This window comes from Phyllostomus discolor, chromosome 4 (assembly GCF_004126475.2).
Source record: "Phyllostomus discolor isolate MPI-MPIP mPhyDis1 chromosome 4, mPhyDis1.pri.v3, whole genome shotgun sequence".
NCBI lineage: Eukaryota > Metazoa > Chordata > Mammalia > Chiroptera > Phyllostomidae > Phyllostomus > Phyllostomus discolor.
This window is the reverse complement of record NC_040906.2, coordinates 139883273-139906408: the sequence shown is the minus strand read 5'-3', so window position 1 is coordinate 139906408 and position 23136 is coordinate 139883273. Positions and strand designations below refer to the sequence as shown.

Sequence of the window (23136 nt, the reverse complement as noted above, 5' to 3'; positions counted from 1 at the left end):
CGGACCCTGGATATTGATTTAATTGAAATTTTTCACAGAAATGCCATGATTATTAATTCAGCCCAGATAGATTTTGTTGTTGCCAATGCTTTACTAACAATTCAAGGACTTAAGATTGCCTTTTAGAAAAATGTCTTATTTTCCATGAGACATCTTCAACATTTGTAGTGTGGAGAGGGCCTGTGTGGAATTTCTTTTCTTTTGCAGATCAGTGACAGAAAGGGAGATCTGTTTTCACCATGCCACATTTTCATGTGTAAAGAAAAATAGAAAAATTCTAGACTTTTTTAGCCATTGTGAAAGTTTTAAAATTTTATGATTAAAAATATGCTTTTCTGCCTTTATTTACCAAGTAAATCTGTTATTTTTTTTCTTTATTATGTAGTGTATTTAAATGTGACAGATCTGAAAACTTACCAGGTCGGGTGGGATACATTCTGTGTTAGATGGTCACCTCACCGGGCAGCCACCTCCTACAGGCTGAAGCTAAACCCTGCAGATGGTACGTGTGCAAAACAAAAACTGGAGCACACAGTAGCAACATTTTTAACTGCAAAATTTTAACCTTTGCAACAGCATGGATGGACTTGGAGAACATTATGCTAAGTGCAATAAGCCAGTCAGAGAAAGAGAAGTACCATACAATTTCACTGATACTCATATGTGGAATCTAGTGAGCAAACTGAACTAACAAGCAAAATTGAGATAGACTCATAGATAAGAGAGCAGGATGACAGATCTGGGGTGGGGTGGGGGTTGGGAGGGTGAAGGGATAGAGCAAAAAAAGAAAAGATCTCATGGACACAGACAACAGTGTGGTGATTGCAGTGGGGAGGAGGGTAGGTGGAGGTAGCAGAGGGTGTAAGGGCAATAAATGATAATGGAAAAAATGTAATAAATAAATATTCAAAAAGGTGCCATTTTATTTACAAAATTATGTATAAAATGTCTTTAAATGTAATTGATGATGACACTGACTTTGTTGTCGTAATCAGGAACCAGAGGACAGGAAATTACAGTGCGTGGATCGGAAACGAGTCACTGCTTCACTGGCCTTTCACCAGACACTGATTATGGTGTCACTGTTTTTGTGCAGACACCAAACCTTGAGGGTCCTGGTGTCTCTGTCAAAGAACATACCAGTAAGTTTTTGAGTAACCTGGATGTATCTTTAAGGCTTCAGAGTAGAATGTTCTAGTTGTGAAACACAAAACTCCCATATAGGTACTTTTCTGTATAGGCAGAAGTAATGATGTAATGATGGCAGGTTCTTGAAGGTGGAGTCTGTGGCTGGTTCAAGACCTTTATCTGCAGGAAATCTATGTTGCCTAGTTACACAGTTGGTGTTATTTTAAGGAAAGGGCTAAAGGAGGGAGATATGGCTCTAGCTGACAATGAGAAGTTGACATGCATCTGTATTAGTGACTTTTACTCATTTGACCCTACCTGAAGGCCTTATGTTAACCCTTTGAACACTGGCTTTGCTTTTTGCAGCTATAGTCAATGTTGAATGACTATGAATGATACCAAATTTGGGTAAAATAGAATTCCCAGTGTCCATGCCAATGAGACAATTTGTCATCAAGGATTTATATCACTCTTGAAATTTACCTTCTGTGATATGAAATGTGCATACTTTGTATTTTTCTAATCATTATTTTGAAATTTCTAGCCTTAAAACCAACAGAAGCCCCTACAGAACCACCCACACCTCCTCCTCCTCCCACAATTCCACCTGCTCGAGATGGTAAGTACAGCTGATTTGGCAATTTAATATGTAAGAAAAGATTTATTGCCTTCTTCACTTATGCAGCCTGTACATCATTTACAATTGATATAGAACATTTCTGATTTATTGTTCTCATTCAAGAGTTTTTAGAAAAGAAAAGATTGTCAGTAATATGCTCTCCCCCTCCAGGAACATTTTGGTGTGAATAGAATCAGTTACTAACTACTCTAGCTCTTTTTCATTAACTTCACAGATTAATGTCTCACGATACCATACATAGTCCCTGGTGGACATTTCTCTCTGTGGGCTACGGGCATCAGTAGGAGCCATAGATCTTTTTGGCTATGTCTGCAAGCTACCTGCTGGGCCAGTGGCTTTGGGAGTCCTGGTTTCTGACCTGAGAAGTGCCCTGGAGTGCACAAAGCTAAAACACTTCTACTCACTAAAGTTTGAGGCATAATTGCCACTTGCAGTGAATTGGTAAAAACTCATACTGTTAAAGCTGATCTCTTGGTAATTTGAGACAGTTCTGTGTTTTATCAAATTAAGTTTAAAGTCATTAATCATTCACTTATTTTTCACCACAGATTGTTTTCAGTGTTTAACTGAAAGCATTTCAAATTTTAAAACCATTTTTTTAATCTCAGAAGGCAGTAGCCTGCCACAACTTCTTTAAGCCTATTAAATAAGATAAAACCTAAAAGTGTATTGTTATAGGGCAAAACAATAATAGATTTCTTTAGATCGTTGAGATTCTGTAGGTAATCTTGGCTTGTTGAGCTTATTTTTAATAGACTTTATTTTTTAGAATAGAGCAGTTTTAGGTTGATGGCAAAATTAGGTAGAAAGTGCATAATGTTACCTGAATCCGCAAACGCACAGCCTCCCCCAGACCAACCTCTCCATCAGAGTGGCACACTTCCACAATCCATGAGCCTATGCCAATGCATCATTATCGCCTGAAGCCCATAGTTTATACTTGGGTCAACTCTTTGTGTTGTACATTCTACATTTTACGTTTTTATACACTAAAATGTTAAATTTTTATTTTTAGAATTTTTTTAGCCTCCAAGTTTGAAGATTCAGTTAAAGATATTTATTTTATTCTACCCCTTGCTTCCCACCCTGTGATTCTAGTGGCATAACTTAAAATTAAAAGACATCTTATTTGCATGAAATCTTTGATAAGTATATGCAAAATTTCCAAACTGTTAAGTTCTGGACATTGTTGCTTTCCATTTCATATCCTCCTCCTTTATTGTTTGAAGCTACTTGAAGAGTTCCATGAGAAAGGAGCATATATTGCATAATGGATCCAAATAGATGAAGTAATTTTGGAGCAGAATTGAGGGCAGTTGGATTAGTAGCAAGGTGTTTGACTACATTTCTCAGCTGTATAATTTCACTTGAATGAAATAATTCATGAGATTTGGGGCTTATTTTGTTTGTTTTTTTTTTATTTCCCCAGTATGCAAAGGGGCCAAGGCAGATATTGTATTCTTGACTGATGCCTCCTGGAGTATCGGGGATGATAATTTTAACAAAGTTGTAAAGTTCATCTTCAATACTGTGGGAGCCTTTGATGAAGTCAATCCTGCTGGAATTCAGGTGGGTGTCACTATTCACTTGTAGCACCTTACTATATCCTTTGAACTTCTCTTTAAAAAAATTTTTTTTGTTGTTCAATTATAGTTGTTCCTATTTCCCCCCCATTACTCTCCCCCTGCCCTGCTCATCTCCCATCTCCCACATTCAATTCCCCCCCATTTTCTTAGTCCTGAGACCTTTATACATGTTCCTTGACTTGACTCTTCTCCTTCTTTCCCCCGCTATCCCTCCGCCTCTGGTCACTGTCAGTTTGTTTTTTATTTCCATGTCTCTGGTTCTATTTTGCTTATTTTTTTGTTTTGTTGATTAGGTTCCACTTATAGGTGAGATCATATGGTATTTGTCTTTTACCATCTGACTTACTGCACTTAGCATAATACTCTCCAGTTCCATCCATGCTGCCATGAAGGGTAGGAATTCCTTCTTTCTTTCTGCTGCATAGTATTCCATTGTGTAAATGTACCCCAGTTTTTTAATCCACTCATTTACTATTGGACACTTGGGCTGTTTTCAGCACTTGACTATTGTAAATAATGCTGCTGTGAACATTTACTTCTCTTTTTAAGTAGAAAGACATTTCAGTACAAATTATGTTTTGACTTTTTTTTAAAGATTTTATTTATTTATTTTTAGAGAGGGAAGGGAGGGAGAAAGAGAGAGAGAGAAACATCAATGTGTGGTTGCTGGGGGTCGTGGCCTGTAATCCAGGCATGTGCCCTGACTGGGAATTGAACCTGCGATGCTTTGGTTCGCAGCCCACGCTCAATCCACTGAGCTATGCAAGCCAGGGCTGACTTTTTTATTTGATATTTTCATTACACATGTATTTTTGGGAAGGAGTTGGGTGTAAATGATAAATAAGCATAAAAATATTCCTTTAGGTATTTTGTGCAACTTCTATCTAACTCATTGACTCCTTAAACAAGAGACTACAAATTCTTTTGAATTTTCTTTTTTCCTTCCTTATTCCTTTTGGTGAATTTTCTTCTTTATTTTGGCAGTTTATACTTTTTCATTGAGGCATCTTAGAGATATTTGAAAATAAGAGAATTTGACATAAACCACAAATAATTTCATAAACAAACTATGTCTTTTATGGAAGTGTACTTTAAGGACTATACTGAATTTCAAATCCCCAAATAACCCTGTGGATATTATTCCAACCCAGGAGGAGTAAAAGGTCAGGCCATTATAGTCTCAATTTAATGTGTCAAAAACTAAGCCATTTTTCCATCCTTTTAGAACTGTAAAATATCTAATAGAAAATAAAAAATAGCTATCATATTGCATTAACTCCTATGTGCCACCTACTTTCATACATGGTTACTATACATGTCTTCAAAACGACCCTCAAAAATAAACATAATTACCTCCATTTCACTGATGAGGAAACCAAAGCCCAGTAATGTCGGAAACTTGCCCAGTGTCATGTGGCTATTGCTTGGCAGGGCTAGGATTTCAGCCCAAGGATTCCTGACTACAGAGACTATCCTCTTTCCACTAAATCACACTGCCACTCAGTTTGTGATGAGTGCTGCTATCATCACACATGAGATAGTGTTCTATTAGCATAACAAGTGGATGTGGTCAGTGGGAAGGAGCAGTTGACTGCAGAACTGATTGCTAAGCCAACATTTGAGTTCAAGATACTGTGTCTCATTTTTAATTTTGAAACCTCACTGCTCCCCAGTTTTACCCATCCCTTCCTATGTCCTAGGGAAAAGTACCATATGAATATAATATATTCACATTTTAATATCAATTATTGCCAATTTCACTGAAGCTTAGAAATTCAATGATTTAATGAGACAACAGTAGTCAGTGTTATAATACTAGCTATAAAGAGCTTATAATTCTCTGTCAGGTATGAGTCACTCCTTTTTCTCATTCTGCAGCCAGAGGAATCATTGGAAAATTGAAACAAAAAAAGAGATGGCATTCTCACCACAAACCACATTTCCTTTCAGGTCTCATTTGTGCAGTACAGTGATGAGGTCAAGTCTGAGTTCAAGCTGAACACGTACAATGACAAGGCCCTAGCCCTGGGGGCCCTCCAGAACATTAGGTACAGAGGAGGAAACACAAGAACAGGTACAGTTGATCAGAGTATACATAGATCTTCACTCTCCAGAGTGCTTGGAGTGGAAGAACTGAGTGTATCATCTCACTCACTCTAATATTCACATTTTTATCAGTTGGGCATTGAGGTGACACTAGCATGTTCCATGCCACACTCTGTAGGTAAAGCTCTCACATTTATCAAGGAAAAAGTCTTGACCTGGGAGAGTGGAATGAGGAAGAATGTCCCCAAAGTGCTGGTTGTGGTCACAGATGGTCGGTCACAGGACGAGGTCAAGAAAGCAGCTTTCGTCATCCAGCAGTCAGGTAAGCCAGGCAGGCATTTGATGCCCAGTGATTGCACTCATTATTTTAACAGTTTTAAATGTTCAGGAATGATTGCAACCTGCAACCCCCCCCCCCCCTTAAGATTTGCTAACTTTACTTTATTGTTTCTATTTAATCTTTACTTCATACCCTTAGTATATATTTAAGTGTGGACTAGTTTGGTAACTGCTCAAAAATAACATGGTATATATTCTTTGTATAAGATGTGACTCAGGGTCTGTCAATGAGCAAGCTAAGTTTCCTCACAGTGGCTGGGAGGCTGCAGAATGGAATAATGGGTTGACCTTAGAGCATTTCCTGCCATAGCAGCAGTGAGCCTTGGTGGGGGTTCCCGTGTAGGGACAGACACAGGAAAGCCTTCACTGTGGCACAGGCTTGTAGATGCCGGCTCAAAGCAGCTTCCTGAGAGCTACCCTGCCCAGAAAGAGCAGCCATGGCTCAGGGGCACATTGCTGGGATACATCTTGGCAACAGAACATCCTGAGTGCCTACTGCCTTTTGGATTTGTTATTTAGGGTTATTAGAGATGGAGCAAGGTCTTTCCAGTACTTGCGTTAACACCATCTGTCCACCCCCACCCCAGTAGGGTCCAAGGTGGACATATGTTATTCATTATCTATTGTGGTAATTGCATGGTTACATGGAATTGCACTGATCTTTTTATAAATTATTGCCACTATGCTATGCACTTTGAGCAGATTTCAGCATATTTCGTGCTCCTAGCTGACTGGAGTTTCAGGTTATTAATGCTTACTCCTCATGTTACTTTATTAATACCTAGTTATGTAACTAATTCCTTATACAGTTTATTTTTTTAATAGGCAAATCAGCTTTTGGAGTGAAAACTTTGTTTATTTATGTTAATATAAATAAATGAAAGTTATTGCCAGTGGGGATTATAGATTCTGTTTTAGAAGTGTCCAAAATGCTGCCATTGAGCCCAAGTTTATTGAGAAAATCAGTCACAAGAATCAGATTTTTAAATGAGCCCATTTTGCTTTCTGGGTCACACAAGCTTAAAGTGTTAATAATAGTGCCTAAGAAAGCTATAGAATTCATGGGTGTATCAGGACTGTAGATATGCGCAAGGAAATGTACACCATGTCAAATCTTTCTGCTAATAAAATGTTTGCCTCTTGTTGGGATTTTATTAGGAAGTCCAATTAATTGAATTTTATAAGCCAGAAAATAGGAAGACCTGGAAAAAGTACATATTCATTAAAGAGAGTTTATGGCAATTAAAAGTAGTTGCTGCATACACTGAGAAATACAGCATCAGCCCTGATAAGATTTTATTTTGCGTTGTTTAAACTACAAAAGACAGGAAAAGGGCTATGTCATTGACATGTAAACACTGCTCTGCAGGGTTCAGTGTTTTTGTGGTTGGTGTGGCCGATGTTGAGTACAATGAACTTGCCAACATTGCCAGCAAACCAAGCGAACGGCATGTGTTCATTGTGGATGACTTTGAATCTTTTGAGAAGATAGAAGACAACCTCATTACATTTGTCTGTGAAACTGCCACCTCAAGTAAGTCATGATCCACATGGATTCGTAATCTCATTTGTTTTGAAAAATAACCACTTGGTAGGCCATTCCCTATCCTATATGGGATTAAGTGTGAGCATAAATAGATCCTGGGAAATCCCTTAAGAAACTGATGAATCATTGTTCCTATTGGGATCGTGCTAAATGTGTATTTGTCAGAGGTCCGCTTTAAGCCTTGAAGATGTAATACAGTCCTTGTATGGAAATAAAGTGATTTAATACATCCTTTTCCCACCATCTCAATGCCTGTGACAGTTGAGTAAATTAGTCTTCAGCTTTAGGCATGCAACTGTGGAAGCATTTCTGTGAGACGAAGGTTTTCCCTATTAGTAGTCAATGGGTATTTGTTCTGTCAACATCCATGCTTCAAGGGGCTGATGAAAACACTCACTTAGACATGTGTGCTCCATAGAAATTTACTTGGTTCCCATTGGTTTTTTTGATTGTAGATTTTTCTTGTTATTCCTAGATCTCAAGTTCAACTTTTAAAATGCAGTGAAGTACACAGTGTTGATTATTTTTGTCAATTTATTCTCTTCCCAATCTATTAGCACTGGTTCTTGGGGTATTAGATCATGGATACAGTTACATGGCTAGTGTAGACTCTTGATTCTAGGCAAGGCTATGCTTTGAAAATGTTTTATCTTCCCCTATTAAACATTATATTAAAACCTCAGAACTCTGGTGGGAGGTGGCAGTAACAAAGAAATGCCAGTGCTTTAGTCTGAAAACTGACCTGGAAGCTCAGAAAGGAGCTGTACCAGTGAAAGGTGGGTAGGGAACCGCAGTTGTCTCACTTCCACTCCCTGTGGCCCTGAAAGCCCTTCTCTGGTATCCCCTGCTCTGGGGGCCCGGGGTGGAAGCCGCTGCACACTTGTTCCTTGATGTTCGGTAGGCAGCCTGGGGCTCTGGGGCTGGGCAGAGGAGAGGGTTGGAAAAGGGCAGAGTTCTACTGCCTTTGCATAAATCTGAAATTCCCTGGGTGAAATAAAAGTTCTTTAATCTATTGAAAAACATCTGAAATTTCTCCTTTAATTGTATTTTACTATTCTTGAGAACACTGTAAAATTTTAATTGAACTAGAGTATGGTTAGAAAACATTGCTAGTACTTGTCAATAGTATAATTTATCCTCCAAACGGAAAGGAACTTTTTATGAACAATTAGATGGATGTTAGTTTTTATAAATGCATGAACAACGTCTTCACTTGACATATGTACACAGCTGCTTTCTGTACATACACAATATTTGCATGTCATGTTGGTGAATCATACTGAAAGAACACTGTACATTGCAGGTTGCCCCCTCATTTATTTGGATGGCTACACCTCACCAGGTAAGCATTTACAAACTTGGGCTAATGTATTTCAGGATTTAAGCAATTAAATAATTTAAATGGCCTCATTTCAATGTTTTCTTTTCTGATGTGAAGGTTTTAAGATGCTTGAAGCCTACAATCTGACAGAAAAGAATTTTGCTTCCGTACAAGGGGTCTCTTTGGAGTCAGGGTCTTTCCCCAGCTACTCCTCTTACAGGCTGCAGAAGAACGCCTTCGTAAATCAGCCTACGGCGTAAGTGTGACAACACGGGTTTCTTTCTCTTTTAATGGGCAAGAGTTTTTTTGAGGTTCTTGGAATCTTTGCTGACTTCTTGGAATCCTGGCACTTTAGATTTGTCAGAAGACTACTTATGAATGACCTAGATTAATTTTTCAAAATACAGTTGGGTTAAGTGTCTTTCACAGGGTCACACAGGAGAAGGACTCAAACCTTGCTCTTCTCAGAGCGAAGAATTTCATTCTGGTTCTGCAGTGTTATGGAGTGCCGGTCCTTTTGAATTTAAGGCTAGGATTGCAGCTATGCTTTTTGTAAAGGAGTTTGTTTAAACACTAAGGCAACTTACTATTTGGAACACTTCTCCCTGAGGTGCAGAGGGACTTATGGAATAAGTGTAGACAGAGAGCAGCATTCTTTCCCGTGTTTCAGGCCTCTGGACGATGAAAACGCTCTGCTTGTCTGTGTTCAGGCAGGCAGTGGTTAGTTTTTATTGGCTGATGCTCTGGAGATCTGTTGGGTAGCTCTAGATGTTGTTACCATATTTTACTCCATGAAAGCTTGCACCTGGGAACGATAAGCAAAATATGTATTTCTTATTCATTAGAATGAAAACATTTTAATCTTGAAAAATATGTGTTTGGCAACTTATAGAGAGAAAAGAACATGAAGAAATAAAGCTTTCAGTAACTTAGGACAGGGTCAGAAAATGCTGTCTGAAATTTGAAATGTTCTGGGAAAGCTGATGGAAAATTCAGACTAAAACCCAAACTAATTTCTTTTAAGGAAGCAGAGATCACATTTGTAGTTTGACCACGCAGTTCCTAGCTTTTGGATGTTCAGCCATGCAGGTTCCCAGTTTCAGGTGTTTCAGTGAACCTTAATGTCTGTGTTTTACTCTTAGTCACCTCCGGGTGTGACACCTGCATTTTAACTAATGACAGCTTGCTGTCCTCTCAGTAGTCAGCACTGGTGGCTGAAAGAAGCATAAGTGTAATTCAATGATTATTTTTTTCATAAGGATTCATTAACTGAGAAAGAAGAAGAAAAATGGGCAAGGTTAGACATGAATTAATATGGAGGAGATATTATTTTTAACAAGATATTATGAAGAAAGTAGGCTTTGGAACACACAAAAGCTATTGTGTCAGCTTGCCCAGAACATATGTTTCAAGAAGTAAGGCAGGATTATGTTCCAGAAGTGCCAGTGGTGTGCAAGGGCTTAAAACCTCAAGAGACATGCTGTGCTCTGTCAAAATTCATAGAAGTTTCTCTTGTAAGAGTTGATGATCGAGGCCTTTTTTCTACCTTCAGAAATAAAGTGTTATTAAATGGTCTCACACAGAAAACCATCAATCTTGCTTTAATGATTCCTCCTGAACAGTGGTTGACTCAGCTCTGGAGGACACATGGAACCACATTTTTTTTTCTTTTTTTCGTCTAACAGCCTTAGAACAAAGAAATATTTCCTTTTAACTGAATGACATCCCTTTATCACCACTAAACTTTTGCTCATGTACATGACCTCAACATTTACTACTGGTTTTATCTTTGTGAACATGTGAGCTTCTGGAGATTGTTTGATTTATCTTATTTCAAGGGAAAAATTTGGAAGTGTAAAACCTCTTAGAGAAAGCAAGGAAGAAATTAAAACCTTAAGTTACCTTATGATCTTATGCCCTTGGCAGAAATTATCTAGTGAGATTCATTCTCTTAAAATTACATTCATAGGTTTAATATTTATCACTCTAAAATTATTGCAAAATTTTATAATAATTTATATGTGTAGAAAAAATTGTTATTAGGATAAAAGATTATTTGGCAATTATGAGAGTTTTGTGACTTTAGCAGATTATAAATGATCTATTACTACTTACATAATGGACACTTGGTGCTTGTTCTTTTGATGTCCTTCCTAAATTTTTCTTCTTCTAATATGTAGCCAGATTATATTAAATGACTCTTAAGACTACTGATAATGAGATTCTGGTACAAAGATTTAAAATATTCTCTATTTCTGATGAGAAATCCTTATTAATTAATTCATTTATTTGTTTTATCCAATAGAGAACTACACCCAAATGGACTCCCTCCTTCATACACGATTATATTATTGTTCAGACTTCTCCCAGAAACTCCCAATGACCCTTTTGCAATTTGGCAAATCACAGACAGAGACTACAAACCACAAGTTGGGGTGATTGCAGATCGTAAGGATTTTTATCTTATTTGAAGACACATACATACATATTGTTGATTATGTTTTCTCTGTTCTCTTTAAGAAACTTCTGAATAAACAGAATGGGTCAAAAGTAGGTTTACAGTTGTAAGTACACAGAACAGGTTATTCTTGTATTATTGTTTGTTAATTATTATATTATTTTCCATATGAACAACTGTAAACCTCCTTTTATCCACTCTTTATATTCATATGTTACCTGATATATGCTTTTATGTTTAAATTTTTAAAACTATAACATATTAGTAAATATTCTAATTAAGTTTTATCTCAACTAAAATTATTGAATTTTTTAGACACCTTACCAGAAAGTATCATCTGTTAATACTTTGAATATAAAGTATACCATGCATGCAGCTTAGTAACAATTATGTGTTGATTACAGCTTCTAGCAAGACATTGTCATTCTTTAACAAGGATACAAGAGGTGAGGTGCAGACTATTACGTTTGACACAGAAGAAGTGAAGACATTATTTTATGGAAGTTTTCATAAGGTAAAAAGATCATTTAGTTATGGAAAAAGGAATATGACTTAAAATTTTAAATTACTTTATTACTTATTAAAATGTCATGTTAAGTTGATGGGATTATAGCTATATCTTTAAAAAATAAAATCTTATGGTAATATTTTTTCAAATACAAGAAGAATGCCTATTTTTTTCTATCTACCATTTTATTGTGAACCATTACATCCTTTCCTTTCTAAAGCTTACTTTTTAAATTATATTTTAATTAATAGAATTATTATTTTATGGAGCTGTTTCTGCTTGCCTTTGAAGTGGCAGACATACCAGTCTAAGTTATTATTACCTACCAAAATAATGAAGATAAATGTTTATATGATTAATTTTTACATGAACACACTATTAAGTTTCTAAAATATCTTATTAAAAGTTCTAAGATGCATTCTTAGGTGATTGTCTATTTTTGTTGATCTTAGTTTTTTGTATGTTAACATCTAAGGATAATAGAGACTTTCTAAAATGTTTTTAGAGGTTAATTGACAAATAAGGGTACTGAAGTTTGCAATAGTAGAAAAGAAAAGAACAATCTAGGTTAGGGATGGACTTTTTAATAGTATTTCTTCATCCACTGAGTTAGCAGGCAGAATACCTCTGGATCCAGTGGTGGTCTAGAAGTCCTCTAGTGTGGAACACAGAAAATTAGTCCCATACATAGAATACAAATATTTCCAGTTCATTCTGATGCTCAAGTGAAAATTTAAGAACTTTTCTATATTTGAGTAGCTTTAGCTGTATTTTTTGCTGATTCTATTCCTGAGAATTTGGTTTCTTTTCAGAATGTTTTCCTTTTTCATGAATTAGATTCTTAGTAAATATGGCAAATGACTCCTCATATAACTCAAAGAAGCTTCATGGTGTGAACATTAGTGAGAAGCAAAATACAATGAAGGAAAAACAATGATCTTTGAGTATAATGGCATATCCTCCTAACAGTTTATTGACTTTTATGGTGAAGTACAGTAAAGTAAATTTCTCCTTGGAAAAGAAAATTCTAGTTTGACAAATATTAGCTTCAACTGTCCCTTATCTAATAATAGATGTTGAATCTGGTGAAGTTATTATGAAGCCTTTTGACTCATTGATAAACCTATTGAACTTACATTTGAGTAATTTGCTAAAAAGAACTATTTTGTTTTTCCTTTCATACCCACTACAGATTTAGAAATTTAATTTTCTGTTAGTTAACTGATAACTATTTATTTATTCATTTATTTTAAATAATACATATATTTATTTATTTGTTCATAGAGGGGAAGGGAGGGAGAAAGAGAGGGAGAGGAACATCGATGTGTGATTGCCTCTTGTGCACCCCCTACTGAGGACCTGGCCTGCAACCCAGGCATGTGCCTTGACTGGGAATCAAACCAGTGACCCCTTGGTTTGCAGGTCTGTGCTCAATCCAGTGAGCCACACCAGCCAGGGCCATTTTTTTAATTTCAAACTTTTATTGAATGCTTCATTTTCAATATTTTGCTGAGGTCTATAGTGACAGTTGGTATTGCAAATGAAGAAAAATTTTTGGCAATACTTCATTTGCCTTTATAGAAAAATATTTGTATTATTATGTTTTTCTTCTCATAAGCTCTGTTCTCTCCTCAAATTCTCTACCTTTTTCTTAATATGTTTCTTTTACTAGTTCCTTCTCTGCTTTTTCACTATACTCTTTTTCCTCTTCCTTTCTCTTACCTCATTCTTTTAACCTACTCTCATTTGTTCTATCAATTTAAGTACCAAGCTCAAGTACTATTGGCTATTTACATTCTTTACTGATTCAAGAATTCAAACACTCTTCTTTCATTTTTCATTTAATCCAGGAACCGAAATCCTTCATTTCTTGGGATAATGACCAATACTCCAATAGCAGGAAGTGAGCGAAAATGGCATGCAGGGTGCTCTTGGGAAAGAGGGGATAGGTTAAAAGAACTTAGGTGGGGAGTGGCAGACTGCTATTGTTTCTCAAAAATTCTCTTGAAAAGTTTTTTGTGTCTCCATTCTGTTGTAACAAATAACATAGTTCCAAGTGAGAAATTTATAATATAAAGAAAAAGAGGAATAGATGAAAAATAAAGTTTTGTTAACAGTAGAGTTTGGGATAGGAGATGAGTTGGCAAGAATGTTCCTATTTCTTTCTGCTGGTCTGTGACCAACAATGTTTCACAGTTGGGAAATAGTCCCTACATTCTTAGAACAATGATATACAGATGAAGAGCCCACTCTGAATTGTAATTATGCATGTGTTTAAAATGCAATAAAACATGTGGAAGAGATTGTAGCAAAATACATTTTTAGCATCTGCTTCATATGGTTGACATTGAATGACCAGTGTATTTAAAATAGTTTTGTTACAAGTTAAGAGTTTTGAATTTGAAATAATGTTCCTGTGTACTATAATTTTTTCAAATACTCTGTCATATTTGCCTCTGAGATTGTTCATGCAAGAGCCAACATATAAGCTCTAGTTCTTATTAGATAATAAATGTCTTGGGAATTCTTTTTTGATGGCTTTCTTGAATTCAATATTAGATGATTGTACTGTGGGCATATGATGTTTTTTTATTTTTAGTAAGGTCTGTATTACTTTTATATAAATGCAATGTGCAAGTTATATTTACCATTTACAGATGCACCAAATTAGTGCTTTGGTGGTGATTCTCTGTGGGAAAAAAAAGCTTTCTGTTTAAAAAAATCTCTAGAGATCATTATGCTTATTGGCTCAAAGTATTTAAGAGAATTTCTGTTCTTTTCAACTTGGAGCCAAACTTTTCAAAATAATCATTAAGTGCTTACTTGAGTATTTGTGCTGTGATTAAGTGGAAACTATCAGCATAACTATAAACTCAAAGATTACCTGCAACCACTCTTTACATTGTTGAAATACAAATGTTTTATTAATTATCTCTACTAATAGATTTCTTAAGACCCTGAGTGTCCTCAATATCAGAAAAAAATAAATCAGCATAAGATTCTTTACTTAGAAAAAAATTGAATCTTGAACCTATTGATTTCCAGAGCTGAATCTCTATAGGAGATATATATGCTATCTCTTTCTATGTTTGGTATTTACATGGTATGCAGGTTCTGTTTGACTGAAATTAGGATATAAATTAAAAATTCAATTTAACAAAGTTAGTGGAAGACAACTGAGGCTCCTTTTTGCTGAAAATAATATTACTGATTTATTAACTTGTATGTGAATAGTTTTTTATAGTTTACAGAGTCATCTCATCCACAATATTATATCCCTGGTCATCTCAGTAAGAGTACATGGTGAGAGAATAGGAAATTATGCATGTGTGTGTGGAGGGAGGAAACTATGACCCAGAGAGGCTAAGTGGGTCGTTTGATTTGATGTTAATAAATGACCTGACATTGCAACCTGCTCTTGGATTTTTAGTCTAAAACACTTTATTTGGGATGAGAATAGCTTAAAGAACATATTTTTAAACCTGTGATATGAAATATAAAGAAGTCAGCCAATTTTTTGGTGACAGAAAATTTGTAATGGAAACATGATTTTTTTAGGTTCATATTGTAGTGACCTCAAAAAGTGTTAAGATTTACATCGACTGCTATGAAATTATAGAAAAAGACATCAAGGAAGCTGGAAATATCACAACTGATGGTTACGAAATTCTTGGAAAACTGCTTAAAGGGGAGAGGAAATCAGCCACAGTAAGTAACACATTTTTATTTTTCTTGGTACCTTGCATTAAGATTGAAATGGCATTTTTTAAGTAACAAGTGAATTTTTTTTCAATCAGTTTTAAATTGTTAAATTTCTCATTCAGATTGAAACATTGAAAAATTACATTAAAAATATGCTACTGAAATAATATAGTAATGTGCTTTATTCCTGAAAGCAAAATAAGATGTCAAGGCAACAGAGAACATCGTGTAGTCATCTTGAAACGGGATCAAATTGGACAGTACGACACAAATCGCTGCCAGGACAATCAGTGAAATCTCAAATAATTCACTTTTTTGTTCTTCAAAGAGAGTAATTGTTAATACACATTTGTGCAGCCAGGACTTTAGCATCTGTGGACAGTGGCCGTGACACTGCTGGAGCCCGAACTTTCTCACAGAGGCGGTGGCCGGTGGTCTCACAAGAAGACCGGCGCAGTGGAGTAGCCAGCTGACCGCATTCCTCACACGCGTCACTGTCCCGTTTTGAGGCAGGAATGTAACAACCCTGTTTACAGTTCTGTCTAGTAACATAATTTAAAACTGAAGGTTTTCACTCTACCAGGTTAATTAAGTTCATATCAAATGTCAATTAATAGTAACAGTGTTCTAAGAACAAGTCTACTATCTTTGGCTTCTGTTATTTTAATCATATTTATTTAATTTAGTTTTCTCCCATAGACAGAATTTTCTTCTAGATGCAAAAGTGAAATTTTTATCCCACATGTAAACACAAGTGCAAGTTTAATATAATTGTGATTAAAATTCAGATATTTTATTGAATATTGGTTTTAGCATTTAAATAGAAAACCATGTCAGGGTTATAAAATAATGGTTATATCTAAACAATATTTTCCTTTTTATTAAAAGAGCTCTACTTTTTAAATGTAGAAAGATAGGAAGTATATAAATTTGGCCCTCTGTATTTGTGGATTATGTATCTGTGGGTTCAATCAGCTGAGGGTTGAAAATAATTTTTAAAAATTCCAAAAAGCTGATCCTTAAGCAATACAGTATGACAACTATTTATATAGACTTTACATTGTATTAATTATTATAAATAACCAAGAGGTGATTTAAAGCATACTGGAGGGTGTATGTAGGTTACATACAAATACTAGTTCATTTTAAGTAAATGACTTGAGTGTCTCTGGGTTTCAGTATCCATGGGGAGAGGTCCATGGGTTCCTGGAACCAATTCCTCTGTGAATACCAAGGGTGGACTGTGTTGTATTGGAATAGTTAAGCTGAGGATAATCATAAAAATGATTAGTTAGCCCCTAGGTAAGAATTTATGAAAAGAAGAGCATTTGTTTTAGAATAAATGAAGAATGGCTTTTGAAATTTTCCTTTTCACAAGGCTAGACTCTCAAAAGTTGATTTAAATGTCTGTTGTTTTCGAACTCTTAATGAACTGAATCCTCAAATAAAGAAATTAATGTTCACTGAAAAAAAACCCTCAAACATTTCATTTTAGCCAAGGAAGTGAATCAGAAGTGGGGATTTCACACGTGCATTTGCCTTACTGTATCTTTCTCTTAGGCACAGGTTCTTATGTTCTTTACTTATGAAGTAAGGATCACGTTGCTCTCAAGGGCTCGCACCCCTGAGACAGTTTACGTGAGAAGCTGGCAAAAGTGAAAATGTGGAAACGTTAATATAAAATGTTTCTCATGCATCTTTAGCTGATGTCGCTGTTCGTTGTTTGCAGTTCCAAATCCAGAATTTTGATATCGTCTGCAGTCCAGTGTGGACCAGTAGAGACAGATGCTGTGACATTCCCTCTAAGGTAAGTAAAGTGGAATGAAATCTGTCACAGTTTTAATAGTCCCCCCGGAATAAGGGATGCAGATGCATATGGTGTGGGAGAGGAAGTAGAATTTAGCAACTTACAATCCAGGATGCATGCATTATGTGTATGCTAATGAGCTACCAGAGCTCTTGGCCCCAACCTTGGAAGCCAAGAATATACAAATACATCTGGAGATTCTCCCAGAGTGGTTACACGTAGTTAGAAAAGTCCTGCTGAGTCAGCATGTGTGATACACCCACTGATTAGAGATCCCTCCTATTGACTGTAAAACCTCAGTGTTTTACAGAATAAGCCATCACCCCTTTGGAGAGCTGAAGTCTGTGATGAATCATATTTATTTTTTAGATGATGCTTCATCCCCATACTATCTGTGTAAGTGGTAATGGTTAAAAAGTTGGTGATGATGGATTTGAAGCATTTGCCAATCAATGAACTGCATATATCCACATGATGAGTGTGCATTGTTTATTCAACAAATGTTTATTGAGCACCAATTACAGGCCAGGAATTGTTCTATGTGTTAGGGTTACAGCAATGAAAAGTGAATATTCTAGTGAAAGGCAGGGGGATAGAATTGACAAGTAGATATATACTGTGTTACAGAGTGAAAAGTCCTAGGATAAAAAAAAATTATGGTAAAGGGATACATAGCCAGCAAGTACCATCAGCCCTCAGTGATAAGGTGAGATTTAAGAAGAGACCTGAATGGACTGAGGGAGCTAACAACATGGGTAATGGAGAAATTATAGCCAGAGGGAGCTATAAATTCAAAGGCCCTCAGGCACAAATTGCCCCAAGTATCTGAGCAATATTAATTAGATTGGGGGGGCCAGAGCAGAGTGAATGGGAGAGGGGAAAGGGGTAGGCAAAGTGATGGCCCAGGGGGTGGTGTGCTGGTTTGCAGAGCATGTGAGGCCTTGCAGGCCATGGAAGAGATATTCAGCTTTATTCTAAATGAAATGGGCATTGATTTCTGGGATATTCAGCATGTCTCTAACACCGGACAAAATTTGATTAAATGACCAGTGGCCCCAGTATTTTGTAAACATGTCTTTGTTATGTGAGATTTCCAAAGTAAAATATAAAATAAAGACAAAGAAGCAAAGTAAGATTCAACATAAGACTATTTGTAATGGTAACCAAAAATTATTTTTAAAAGTTGGGAAACAGATTTCCTTGTGTAAATAGGATAAAAGGAGGTAGGGGATGCGAAATCATTTTCACCCTCAATTTGTTAGGTAACTGTTTTTTTCAAAATTTCAGAGAGATGAAGCAAAATGCCCGGCGTTTCCAAATGCTTGTACATGTACACAGGACAGCATTGGACCTCCAGGACCACCAGGCCCTGCCGTAAGACACTGAAACAGTCCTAGTTTTTCCTGATAAAGCTCTGGAGAAACCATTCTTTTGCATAAAATGCTTCTAGCCATACTTGTTTTCTGGAATAGAGCAAGCCGTGCTGCAGACTACTTTTGTGGTCTGTTTTGAAATCTGAAATGGAGTAAATCAAGAAGAAAATGTGAACACAGCTCTCTAGACATGCAGGAATGAATGATAATGGCTTAGTATTCAAGAGCTTTTCTCTTAAAGATACGAATCTGGGTTTCCATCTGTAATCACATGATTATGAAAATTCCTTGCATCTCCTGAAAGTGTCTTGTATGTATGTTATGGAGCTACAGCTGAGTGGCTGACCCTGGAACAAGTTGTTTAGAACAAGGATATATATACCTTATATGTACCTGAGCAGACATCTCATGAGAATAATATATGAAGATGTTACATATGTGATGGTAGCACAAACTCTGGGTGAAAGTGCTGGGATTTCAAATAACTTGTATGAGAAGACTGTGACTAGATCTATTCATGGGGGGAGGTGTGGCCAAAAAAAGTGCAAGGCAACACATTGAAGATTTCAGTGATATAACTCATTAATCAACGTGGAACCCTTTGATCTAGTCAATCCAATATCTGACCTGGACTGGTTTTGTGAAATGGATATGATACCTCTAGGTCCTATTGGCCTCTTTTAAGAAAATAATTAGTTAACATAGGAACAGCTCAGAGATTCTCAGAACACCCAATTTTACCATACTTGGGTTATAGCAAATAATATAAATTAATTTTAGGTTAATTACAAACCAGCTCCTCATATACAGAATCAAAATGTCACTGGAATTACCATAATTTCTGTTAATAGTGATTTACCCGGTTTATATTTATAATCATAAAATCATATCCCAATGTGACTTAGATGCTTTTGAGAAGAGGAGACTTTTTTCCTCTTATTATAGGATAATATTATTGGATATCTTTATCATATTTATTTCTTCTTTGTTCAGTGGTCTCTGAATCCCTGTTACTAAACTATGTATTCTGAGATCCTGAGAGTTTCAATATAATTTTATTCTTGCATATTATTTCCTCTGAAGAATGCAGTCATACAATTCCAAAGCCAATTTTTCTCTTTCCTGTATTTAAGTAATGCTTGCTTTTTCTAGTAAACCTCAAATTTTAAAGTGAACTTTAAGATTTTCTAATAAGAAGAGTTCAGAATGTAAAAATGAGATACTTAGGATGTACAAAACTTTGAAATTCCCCTTTTCCACATATTTGTATGACATAAAGTATTTACTGGGTTGGCCAAAAAGTTCTTTTGTTTTTTTTCTGTAAGATGGCTCTACTAGCACTTCACTGTCTGTAACTTCATTCAAAACAGTTTTGTTCGATTGTATTATGACAGCTGTCATATCAGTGTGCATTTTAAAAAATTATCAAAATTGGTGAATTTTTGTGTAGCCATTTTAATATTGAATATGGAAGAAAATACACAATGTTTTCAGCATGTTATGCTTTATTATTTCAAGAAAGGTAAAAATACAACTGAAATGCAAAACAAGATTTGTGCAGTGTATGGAGAAGGTGCTGTGACTGATTGAACATGTCAAAATGTATTGTGAACTTTCATGCTGGAGAATTCTCGTTGGATGATGCTCCACAGTCTACCAGTTGAAGTTGATAGCAATCAAGTCGAGACATTAATTGAGAACAATCAATGTTATACTATGTGGGAGATGGCCGACATACTCAAAATATCCAAATCAATAAAGTCATTGGTGAAAATGAAAAAATGTGTCTTTTATTTTATGGAAAAAACTAAACGGATTTTTTGGCCAACCTAATACTTCAGTATTTTGTAGTAGCTGCAGATGTGTTGATTGCCTGGAGAACGTACTGCTTCTTGAAATAATTTTTATGTATCAACTTCTTTCTACTTTCCTTACATTCACCCTAAAATGTGTTCTTACTATCTATTTTAGGGAGGACCTGGCGCTAAAGGTCCCAGAGGTGAAAGAGGCATCAATGGGGCAATTGTGAGTACATTTTAAAGTGAATTTAAATTTTCATCTATATGTTGAGGTCTCTGGTGGTTGAAATTTCTGCTGAGGGGGTATGTGACCTTGAGCAAGTTAGTTCATATTCAGTGTGACAATATAATGACCTCTGTCTTGTCTCTGGGTGTCAAAATAATGACTCAGAGAAAAGAAAAGTACAGCGCGTCTCACTGCTGTAGGAACTGCACATGGAAATGTGCAGAAGCAGCTGTGGGCTCTGCTGCAACACGGGGGAGTGGAGGGCTGATGGGGCGGTCGGTCAGAAGACCGCAGAGGGAGCAGAGTCCCCCCACTGGAGAGCTGGAGAGGATCGGGAACAGTTCTGAAGCTCTGTTTTCCCTGACTCAGAGAAAGAGCAGAACAGTCACATATGTGTTCCCTGGGAGGCCCCGGCCCCATTTACTAGTTTCACACTGGGTTTCCATAAAACAACTCCAGCTTTATACAGGGAATATATTATGAAGATAATGTATAGATTTTGTTATAATATCACTAATGATAAGCTAACCCAGTTAGAAAAGGGTGTGGCAGGGATGCTAACCCAGGTATATCTTGACTCCAAGTTTCTGCCTTTTTCACCTACACACATTGCAATGGAGCTCCAGCATAGAGCTTCTACTCAGAAGGGATCTGTTTTTTCCTTGCTGGATTCATATCTATGTAGGTTCCAGAAATAAGCCCAAGTCTAGGAGAAACCAGGACTAGGTTAAAATACATCAAATCCAATAACATTTGAACTCTGATCTCATGAATATATGAATATAAATATCTGAATATTATATTTGATACATTTTACTTCTTCAAAAAATTCACTTTTACTAGGACTTTGGAAATTTAAATGTTTCTTATAAATTTATTCCATTTTCCAATTGTTCTTATATGAAGAATTGTATGGCTGGTGTCTCAGAGTTATGGAAGCCCGTTTTGGACTGGATGTTAGCGCTGGATGAGCATGATGTCACTGTGTGGTTGTTTCCTTCTTGTGTATTTCAGGGGCCCCCTGGTCCTCGTGGAGATGCGGGTCCTCCTGGCCCCCAGGGTCCTCCTGGCCCCCAGGGACCAAATGGACTCTCTATTCCAGGAGAGCAAGTAAGTACAAAGGCTTTCTGTACTGAGGAGAGTAAATTGACATTGAGCTTAACTGGAACATTTTTTACTATATTTGCTAAATTCTAATGTTTTCTCAGAGAACTCAACAAAGTTAGTGATTGAGACAACTTCCTATGATGACTCTGATTTCATATATGTAAATAGTGTATATAATAATTTATAACTGTAGAAAGAGTCACTGCTATTTATTTGACCTATACAGTTTTTTAAAGCAAATAATAAATATGTTCCTCAACACCCTGAGAGCCTTCAAATTGCTTCCAGTTTGTGGGAGCCCTGGCATCCTTTTCAAATACTTACGACCTCCAGGCAATCTTGCATTATTTATCTAGGTTATTACTTCTTTAGGAATTTTTAAATAAAATGTTTAGCTTTTTTTTTCAAATACTAATCTGAAGTTACAAAAATGTTTTACCTTTTAAGGCTCATCTGTTATCTAACTAACTTTTTTTCTTATCTTAAGATAAAACAAATACAGTATATGTTCAAGAATACAATAATTGCATAACTCTTGAATTGAACTTTAAACTCCCTTTTAAAAGGACAGATAACTTTTTTGGCATTTAAAAAAATCTACATCAGATACAGCTAACAATGAAACATGTAAAGGAACAAGGCTTTCTTGTTCAAGAGGCTTGAACGCATCTACAATACCTTTAATTTCTCATGTCCAAAGGAAAGCTTTAGGTAAAACTTTTTAACTATTACTGTGTATCAGTTTTAATTAAAGATTTATTTATTTATTTTTAGAGGGAGGGGATGGGAAGGAGACAGAGAGGGAGAGAAACATTGATGTACGAGATAAACATCCATCGGTTGCCTTTTTCGTGCCCCTCCCCCCCAACCAGGGACCTGGCCCACAACCCAGGCATGTGCCCTGACCAGGAATTGAACCAGCGACCTTTCAGTCCATGGAGCCACACCACTGAGCCACACCAGTCAGGGCTCAGTTTTAATTAATTCAGCTTTGCCTTTGTAACAAGTGTCTTTAAGCATGTAGTTATAAATATCAAATTATGTTATTTTCTTAGAACATTTTATTGACTATTAAAATTAGCACCAAATTAAATATATTAAGTACAAAATAAGTTTTTCCCTTCAAATTATATTTCTATGAAAATCTCTTATGTTAAATAATATTCTTTTAAAGCAGGTATATTATCCCATAATTATGTAAAATTATCCCATAACATTAAGTGGTAATTATAATATGACATTTGTACTTTAGAGAGTGAGCATCAGTACAAAAAATGATTTATTCATCTCCCTTCAAAAATATTTTTACATTGAATTTATTGATGATGGAGATTTCAGAGATGGCTCATGCCTTCCATTTTCACTTAATCTCTGTAAAACGCCTGGGAACTGTTTTCCCACTGCTTTCTTTAGGGTCGCCAAGGGATGAAGGGCGATGCCGGAGAGCCAGGACTTCCAGGCCGAACAGTGAGTTGTTCTTGACATTGCCCTTTTCTTTCACTTGCCAAGTGTTATTTGAAAAGTTGCCTTTGCGGTGCCCCGGAAGGTGA

The 23136-nt window shown here is 36.2% G+C and overlaps 1 protein-coding gene across 4 annotated transcripts in view; it reads left to right on the top strand.

Moving 5' to 3' along the window:
* Positions 1 to 23136, top strand: part of COL12A1 (collagen type XII alpha 1 chain) — a 113244-nt gene that overhangs the window by 72348 nt on the left and 17760 nt on the right. For all 4 annotated transcript variants that reach the window (XM_036024359.1, XM_036024361.1, XM_036024360.1 and 1 more), the window contains 17 exons: positions 386 to 502; positions 996 to 1142; positions 1673 to 1747; positions 3198 to 3337; positions 5305 to 5428; positions 5579 to 5722; positions 7109 to 7273; positions 8589 to 8627; positions 8724 to 8862; positions 10912 to 11054; positions 11469 to 11578; positions 15131 to 15280; positions 17004 to 17081; positions 18369 to 18455; positions 20426 to 20479; positions 21494 to 21589; positions 23000 to 23053. In XM_036024359.1, coding sequence (XP_035880252.1) covers positions 386 to 502; positions 996 to 1142; positions 1673 to 1747; positions 3198 to 3337; positions 5305 to 5428; positions 5579 to 5722; positions 7109 to 7273; positions 8589 to 8627; positions 8724 to 8862; positions 10912 to 11054; positions 11469 to 11578; positions 15131 to 15280; positions 17004 to 17081; positions 18369 to 18455; positions 20426 to 20479; positions 21494 to 21589; positions 23000 to 23053 — 1862 coding nt within the window. The remainder of the gene's footprint in view (positions 1 to 385; positions 503 to 995; positions 1143 to 1672; positions 1748 to 3197; positions 3338 to 5304; positions 5429 to 5578; positions 5723 to 7108; positions 7274 to 8588; positions 8628 to 8723; positions 8863 to 10911; positions 11055 to 11468; positions 11579 to 15130; positions 15281 to 17003; positions 17082 to 18368; positions 18456 to 20425; positions 20480 to 21493; positions 21590 to 22999; positions 23054 to 23136) is intronic.